General features: G+C 44.6%; 1 protein-coding gene across 1 annotated transcript; it reads left to right on the top strand.

The window, feature by feature from the left end:
- Positions 1 to 7,730: 7,730 nt before the first annotated feature.
- On the top strand, positions 7,731 to 8,648 carry LOC141069282 (olfactory receptor 9G19-like). The gene has a single exon (XM_073558736.1). It carries the CDS (start codon positions 7,731 to 7,733, stop codon positions 8,646 to 8,648), a length of 918 nt encoding a protein of 305 aa, XP_073414837.1.
- Positions 8,649 to 9,100: the final 452 nt, after the last annotated feature.

A 9,100-nucleotide genomic window follows, 5' to 3' on the forward strand; every position in this document is an offset into this window, starting at 1 on the left:
CATTATAACAAGCATGTGATAAGCTAGTCCAGTTATAATAGCGTGCACAGTTATACCCTCTAAACAACTCCCCAAATGGCAAACAAGGGGGCAAAAAGAAAATCACTTCAAGAGTCTGTAATGTCACATGGGGTATCACATGACTCCTCTCAGCCAGTCAGTAGCTCTAAAAAGGATCATGTGATGCAGCTTCTGACTCCGGTTTCTGTAGAATTTTGGAATCTAATTCACATGAGCCAAATTGTCCAGCAAGGACATAAAGTACAGCGGCCCGAGAGGCTGCCTGCGTGGTTTAGATGCTGCTTCTAGCTTTGTGTGAATAGCCCCATCTTGAAAATAATCTCTTTTAATGAAGCAGTACATAGTCATTATTAGGTGACCGCTTATAATGCATGCCACCAACCGTTCACTGGAAATTAAGTATTGTACATACACTAGAAAAGCATTGGGCCTCATGGCTTAATAATTGAAAAAGGTTTCCTCTTTCAGTCCCGTAGCCCCACTGGTGTATAACATCCAGCCCCTCGCCCCCGATGTAAAACTTCCAGCTCTTTGCCTACTGGTGTATAAAATTCAGCCCCATTGACCCCGGTGTATAACATCCAGCCCCCAATGTAAAACATCTGTCCCCTCAGTGCCTGGGGTATAACATCCGGCTCCCCACCTCCAGTCAATAATATGCGGCTTCTCGCCCCCATGTGGATAACTTCCATCCCCTTGACTCCTGTCATATAACATTTGGCCCCCCAGTGTATAACTTAAGGTCAACTAATGCTGAGCTTCAAAAACATCACTTTTTTATTATGTATAACTTAAGGTTTCTCATCCCCAGGGTATAACATATGGCCCTTTGCTCCTCTGATGTACATTTGGCCCCTGCCCTCCGGTGTATAACATCCAGCCCCCTGCCATGCCATCTGCCACGTGTGACAAATCTCATTGATACCAGCATGGTCCAGTAGTAGGAGCCACCAGAGTAACAAGTCTGTTCATGACATTTCTCCCTCCTAAATCTTCTTCCATCACCTGTGAGTGATATTACTAAGAAGTGGAAGGAACCTCAGCAACTCAGTCACAAAGTGGAGACCCCGTAACAATACAGAGCGGGGGTTCAAGTGCTGAGGAGCAGAGGTCAGAAAGTCACCAATGCCATGCTGACCCCATAATCCAGACCACCTCTGGTATTAACATCAGCACAAACACTGCGCCCCCACCAGGAGCTTCATTGCTGAGCAGCTGCATTTTTGCTGTACATCACCAAGCACAATGCCAAGCATCAGATCTGGTGTGGTGTAATCTGGATGAGTGAATGCTTCTGAACATTGAAATATCAGAGACCAAAAGAAGAGGCATGGCAGCGGTTTTACAGGTCCTGCCGATAGGACATGACTGCCATACGGATCCTTCATTTGTGATTTTCGACCTATAGCATTGTTTGACATTTGGACAGGGCCACTCTACTCCTACCATATGCACCTTAGGAACAATCCAGTAAGAAGAAATAAGTGATAAAGTAGGAGGCCTTCCTCACGTGTACTTCCCACCGCACTGTCATGAGTGCGACCTTATATTGAATGGTGTCAATAAGACCTTTGGCAAGTCTGCATTACACAGTACCGACATAGCCAAAAACAATTAGAGACTCCCCCTAAACTGTTACAGGTGCTTCTCACAAAATTAGAAAATCATCAAAAAGTTAATTTATTGGCTATAACTTATAAGCCATAATCATCAACATTACCAGAAATAAACCCGTGACATAGATCACTCTGTGTGTAATGTCTCTATAGAATACAGGAGAGGCACTTTTTGTATTGAAGAACTGAAATAAATTTTCTGATGATATTCTAATTTTGTGAGAAGCAGCTGTACATCGCAGCCTCCATCACACATTCTGTCCTTTTGGAGGGGAAGAACAGTGCCGCCTGTAGTACCATTTTTCCAGTCAACCTAACAAACACCAAGATGGAGACTCTTGGGACCATCTTGATTGTGGTGAGATGGATCCGACGCTCCAATGTGGTTCCCCTTTTTTTCTACTTTCATGAACAGAGCCTGACCACACACACACCAGGATGGAACCCAATGACTCCCATTTTAACTTAATGGAGTATATCGGGTGCTGTTGATGTGTCACAGAGCCGGCACTGTGCTGGGGTTATGTGTCAGAGCCAAGTAACAGTTATCACAACTAGTAAAACTTTACGTCGAAGACCCAGGAGGGATGCAGTCATCTTTCCCTACGTCACATTGGTATTTAGCCTGAGGCAGTCACAGAGATACACACAGTATAAATCCTACTAATCCTATTGTGCAGGCAGTCAACGGAGTCACAGGGCAGATTAGTGCCAGGTGGGAGGGTGTGACCGGGCACAGCGAAGCCCAGCTGTCTCCAAAGGAAGAGTGGATGTGAGGGCGTCCCGAAGGCAGCCTGGAGAACATCTGGTCACTGCTGTTTTGCTGCCTGGCAAGAAACAGACCGGCACTGACAGGTTCTTCCACAATAGGGAGTCAGTCAACTGCTCAGGAGTTAGTGAGGGGCCGGGGACCACCAACAGATTATCAGGGAGGAGAGGAGCTTTGTGTGCAGGTGAGGCCAGGAAGGGAGAGAAGCATTTGCACCTGGTGAGTACGAACGCCCAACAGCATCAAGGTTTCAGACCAGCACTTGGACTTGCACTTTTTTCTTCGAGTTTGTAGAGCTGCCCTTTTTTTACCTATTTTTAAGTAGATTATCACGCCAGTTCCTGCAGACTTGCACCCATGCATTTATCCTCATATATATGTGTATAGTTTTATATATATATACTCACACGTGTACGCCAACACCAAATATATGAAATTTGAGCTGCATTTCACTGTTAGAGAGAATATAATTTCCATTTCTAATTTCCATTCATAAGAGCCCATGACGTGCCACCTGTCTGCTGGAATAACATAATACTAACGTCTTTACATTCAGATAGCCCCCGGAATAAAGTCTAACAAGAAAATGAACCCCTTCCCGACAGCGCCAGTTTCCATTTCCGCAATTTCGTTATTTCCTTCCCTCTTTTAAGAGCTATATTTTTGGTTATTTTTCCATCCACATGGCATTATAGCATTATAAGAATTTGTTTTTTTGTTTTTTTTTGCAGGACAGGAAAAAAAAATTCCAACACTGGTAAAATTACTAAAAAAAAATGCAATTCCGCAATTGTTTCTTTTTTTTTGTTCTGTTTTTAAGAAGTTCATTGTGGAGTAATAGTGATATAGCAATATTAGTCTCCGGGTTAGTATGATTACAAATATATCAAAGTTGTATAGTATTTTTTTATTATTTAAGTGGAAAAAAGAATTTAGAAATTCATTTAAAAAAAAATAAAAAATTGGCTTGTGTCACCATGTTTTGAGATTCGCATCGCTTTAATTTTTCATTCGATGGATCTATGTGAGAGCTTGTTTTCTGCGGGGCAGTCTAATGTCTATATTGGCATAATTTGGGCATATATATGACGTTTCATCACTTGTTGCATTTTTTTTTAGATGTTGCGCGACTGAAAAATCTCATTTCTGGAGTTTTATTTTTTTTTTCTCAATACTCTATTGCCATTCAGATTATTTATATTTTATATGTTGATAGAGCAAATTTTTACCGCCGTAAAGATACCAAATATGTATATTCTTTTTTTTGTTATTTCTTTATTTTTGATAGAAGAAAGTAGGGGATTTTTATATACATTTTAATATTTTAAAAAACTTATCTTTTCACTTTTTTTAATCCCTTGAGGGTTTTTGAACTAACAATTATCTAATCAGTTGCACTATATAAAGCAATATTGCATTTCATTATATAGAAAAAAATCATGTCCTCCAATGGACGCCAGCCAAAGGCTGATTTTCATCGGAGCACCGTAATTTCAGGCGCATGAGTCTTCAGCAGACAGCTGGCTGACATTGCAACCCAACGCATCCGGCAGAGGGTAGGGGCAATAGGGACAGAATTACAAAAGTAGCATAAATTACAGCAGAAATGTGTTCAGTCCCCTTCTGGAGTGCATTTCTTGCAGTGGTGCACAAAACCTGAAAGATGCGCCAACTACATTGAGGCCATGCATGCCCACCAATGAATGTGGCGCATCTTCAGTGCACTAATGCAGAACACCAGTCTTCATGAATCAGAGCCTCTGAGTGTCAGGCTATGTGCACACGTTGTGGATTCTGCTGCGGATCCGCAGCGGATTTGGCCCTGCGGATTAGCAGCAGTTTCTGCTGTGTTGTACAGTACCTTTATAGTCTATGGAAATTGAAAACCGCAGTGCACATGCTGTGGATTTTTCCGCGCGGATTAGGTGCGGTTTTAAATCCGCAGCATGTCAATTCTTTGTGCGGAATCCGCTGCGGTTTGACACTTGCTCCATCACCAGGTGTCAAAATGCATGGGAAAACCGCAGGCTAATCTGACTAAATCCACAGGTAAAATGCAGGTCATTTGACCTGCAGATTTAGCCAAATGCGCACAGAAAAATCCACAGCAGAATCCGCAATGTGAGCACTCGCCCTCTCGGCCTAAGGACCTGCAGGACCTATGTGGCACCCCTGAGGCTTCAGTCGCCACAGAGGTACTGCACCTTCTCCTAAGGTGTGACACCCCACCATCCAGGTAGGCTGGGAACTCCCTTTCGCATTCCAACACCTGCACCCCACACACAGGATAGTTCAGCAGAGACCCATCCATGCTTTATGCTGGAAAGGTCATAGGATGCCTTTTGTGGTCCCTGGCTTCGTAACACTGGAGGTGCTGGGGAGGCGGGTGGAGTTAGCTATAAAAGAGAGGGAAGGTGTAGGATTTCAAGTCAGTCTGACAAAAGATCAGTGGAGTAGGAAGTCACTCAGACAGGAGTGAGGATCCCTGGAAGAGGGATGGAGGAAGGAGTGCTGCAGCTGCCTCAGTGACCTGAGCCAGCTGGCATGGGAAAGGAACAGAAGGAAGGAGACGTAGACTGGAGACTACAGATTCCATAAGAGAGATAGAACAGATCGGAACGAAGGAGAATAGAAGGACGGTGGGAAGCAGGTTGAGAAAGAGAGAAAACCCTTCCAGTCCAGAGCGCATAGGCCGGGGCCCGGTCCCCGAGGTTGATTGGATTATTATGTCCAGCAGCAGACACCGGAGGAGTAGTGAGCCACTAACGCCTTACTCCCCTCATAGACTTGGGACACAACAGCAACTGGATAGTGAGCCGGGACACAGACAGGAGTCCCCGAAGCAGGCTACAGCTGTCTGTCATACAAGCAGAGACTAGGAACACCTAGAGAGAGGCATTCCAGGGTAACTAAGTACTGGAGTACTTCGCACCTAAAGGTGCATTGGAGGAGTCGTTCAGTAAGGTACATATTGGCGGAGTGTGGAGGGGAGAATCCTATCCTGCCTGGAGGTTGGCTGGGGCCCTGGCCTGAAGAACACAGTGCAGAGGCAGGCAGTTGTGTGAACTGCAAACAGTGAGTAAAGCTTTGGAACCGCATACTCTGGTGTCCTCCAGTTATTCCAGCACTGCTACATCTGGGTAACAACATCTGTACCATTCTGTGCCTCTCCTCGTCCATTGCACCTACACTGCCCTGGGACTACAGCTCCACCTGTGGGGAGCTACACCATCTTTGCTGCACCACACCATCAGTCACAGTGTATCTGCACGCAGCGTTGGCTCAACATCTCACTTGCCAAACACCACGGGTGGCGTCACAAACTATCCAAATAAACTATTACACAATTAACATCACCGCCATTGATATTGGGCACCCATGGCCACGGACCGGGTCACCGCTGCTGTGACACACATTCCCCCAGACACTGGCCCGGTACCGAGTATCCCACTGCCCTGGGTGTGAGGGGCGACCCACCTACACACTTCAGATCAGTATTTGGTGCATTCAGAGGCTTGGAGCCAGGAGTGGAAAGTTTGGATTAGGGTATGTGCACACGGTGCGGATTACCCTGCGGATTTTTCGGCGTGGATTTGGCTAAATCCACAGGTAAATCCGCAGGTAAAATGACCCACGTTTTACCTGTGGATTTAGTGCAGATTTTTTGTGGGTTTCCCCTGCGTTTTGACACCTGCGGATTCCTATAATGTAGCAGGTATCAAAACGCTGCGGATCCACAGAAAGAATTGACATGCTGCCGATTTAAATCCGCAGAAAATCCATGCGGAAAAATCTGCAGCATTTGCACAGTGTTTATCAGTTTTCATAGACTTTAACAGTACTGTACAATGCAACAGAATCTGCTGCAGATACGCAGGGCCAAATCCACTGCGGATCTGCCGCAGAATCCGCAACGTGTGCACACACCCTTAAACTTGGGTTATTGACAAATCACGTGGTAGATTGGCATTGGTCCAAGTATATTTTGCCATGGCTGGCAAAACCTATGTTCTCGGGACCATCTTTGCTATGTACACTTGATAAAGATGTAGCAACCTTTTTATAATGTTTATTAAAAAAATGGTTTTCACCAAGAAAAAATAGTTATTTTGTGTTTGCTGCTTAAATTCTCTTTGTCTTTACAGTGATGGATGCTGGTTAATTGTAAAAATTTAAATGTAAACCTGGGAGGTGAAGATGTGAGACAGTGAAGGGGGGAATTAATTGTATGGCAGTGGAGACGTGAGTCGGGGGAGGTGGGGATATGAGTTTGGGGTTGTGGTGATGTGATTCTGGGGTGGAAGGAATGTGAGCTTGGGACAGCGGGGATGTGAGCCTGAAGCAGTGTAGATGTGAGCTTGGGGAGGAGTGGATGTGAGCCTGAAGTGCTGGGGATGTGAGCTTGGGGTGGAGGGGATGTGAGCTTATAGTGGAAGAGATGTGAGCTTGGTGTGGCAGGGATGTCTTTCTGGGACAGAGGGGATGTGAACTTGGGGCAGTGAAGATGTGAGCCTGAGGCAATGTGGATCTGAGCTTGGAGAAGAGGGGGTGGGAGCGTTGGGTAGAGGGCGGTGTGGATATTAGGTTAGGATGTCAGCCTTGGGTGGCTGGTATGTAAACCTGGGGTGGCATCAGTATGAATTTGGGGCGGAGGGAATGTGAGTTTAGGGCGGAGGGGATGTGAGTTTGGGGCAGAGGGGATGTGAGTTTGGGGCAGAGGGGATGGAAGTTTGGGGCAGAAGGGATGTGAGTTTGAGGCATAGAGGATGTGAGCTTGTGGCAGAGGGGATGTGAGCTTGGGGCAGAGGAGATGTGAGCTTGGGGCAGAGGGGATGTGATCTTGGGGCAGAGAGGATGTGAGTTTGGGGAAGAGGGCATGTGAGTTTGAGGCAGAAGGGATGTGAGCTTGGGGCAGAGGGGATGTGAGTTTTGGGCAGAGGGAATGTGAGTTTGGGGCAGAGGGCATGTGAGTTTGGGGCAGAAGGGATGTGAGCTTGGGGCAGAGGGGATGTGAGTTTTGGGCAGAGGGAATGTGAGTTTGGGGAAGAGGGCATGTGAGTTTGAGGCAGAAGGGATGTGAGCTTGGGGCAGAGGGGATGTGAGTTTGGGGCAGAGGGAATGTGAGTTTGGGGCAGAGGGCATGTGAGTTTGAGGCAGAGGGGATGTGAGCTTGGGGCAGAGGGGATGTGAGTTTGGGGCAGGGGTGAAAACTTTGGTTGGAATGGATGTGGATGGTGAAAATATGAGTCTAAGTTATAGAGATTAACATAATTATAATTTTTTTTATTAGATTTTTTGTGTCTTGAATGAAGGCTGAAAACATCATGGAAAACCAGACCACTGAATATTTCCAAATGATTCCCTTTTTTTCCAAACCGATGGACACGCCATACATTTTCTTCACATTGTTAACTGTATACTTGATGGGAATATTAATGAATATAATTATCATTGCAGTGATATACACTGATCACCGGCTTCACTCCCCCATGTATCTGTTTCTCAGTAATCTGTCCCTTATTGATGTTTGTTTCCCGAGTGTCATCATTCCTAAAGTTCTCTACATGCTTTTCACTGGTATTAAAACTGTATCATTTACACAATGTTTTACCCAGTTTTATTTTTACGTCTTGTTTGGCACCACAGAAGATACTCTATTATTTGTAATGGCGTATGACCGGTATGTTGCGATCTGTAGACCTTTACATTATCATCAGGTTTTGAGTAGGAGAATGTGTTTGGGGTTCGTTGTCGCCATTTGGTCTTCAGCCTGTCTGAATTCAGTCTTAATTACAACGCAAGCCTTGAAGATAACTTTCTGCAGTGCCAACAAGATCCACCATCTATTCTGTGACTTTAAGGCTCTGTTTAAGATCTCATGTGGCGGCTTAGAGAAGTTCTTCAACCTGGTGTATTTTGAAATTTTAGTCCTTGTTATGTGTCCATTTTTGTTCAGTGTTGTCTCGTACACAAAAATCATTTCCATTATTATGAATATTAAATCAAAAGAAGGAAGAAGAAAGATCTTCTCCACGTGTTCTTCTCATGTTACCGTCCTCCTCCTCTACTATACCACAGCCTCGTCTGTGCTTTTGGCCCCAACCACAAAATACTCTAATTTATTTGAGCAAATCTGTTCGGTGCTGTACACAACTGTGACGCCCATGTTAAACCCTCTCATTTATACACTTCGCAATAAAGAAGTAAAGCTTGCCATAAATAGACTGTTAAAGGCAAAATAGAGACATATTCACACTGCATTTGTACTTTTGTCTGTTACATCGGTAAAGCTCCCAGCTTTTCCATAAAACCTATCCATATGGTCCCATTCAATGAATTGATGTATGCTATTGTGGGAAAATATTAAGCATAATTTGTAATATATTGAGCTGATTTGGGGATTTGGAGTCCAGTAGGCGGCCCTATTCGGTGATTGATAACCTATTTAAGTGAGCATGCAGATATAACACTGAGTATAACCGCCTACTGGAATCCTACTTAGAATGAGTTCAGAATTGGAGTAAATTGTTTACTAGTAATTCTTTTCCTACAAACTAATATATTAATCTGCTCTGCAATATCCACGTGGAGATTGGACTACATTTTCAATGTGACTTATTCCCTTTAAATCCTCTATGATGAATGAGGAGTAATAAATAAATTACATGATAGTGTCAGGGTGATCTCTTAAGGT

This window comes from Dendrobates tinctorius, unplaced genomic scaffold (genome assembly GCF_039654945.1).
Source record: "Dendrobates tinctorius isolate UK_male_01 unplaced genomic scaffold, ASM3965494v1 ptg000257l, whole genome shotgun sequence".
Classification (NCBI taxonomy): domain Eukaryota; kingdom Metazoa; phylum Chordata; class Amphibia; order Anura; family Dendrobatidae; genus Dendrobates; species Dendrobates tinctorius.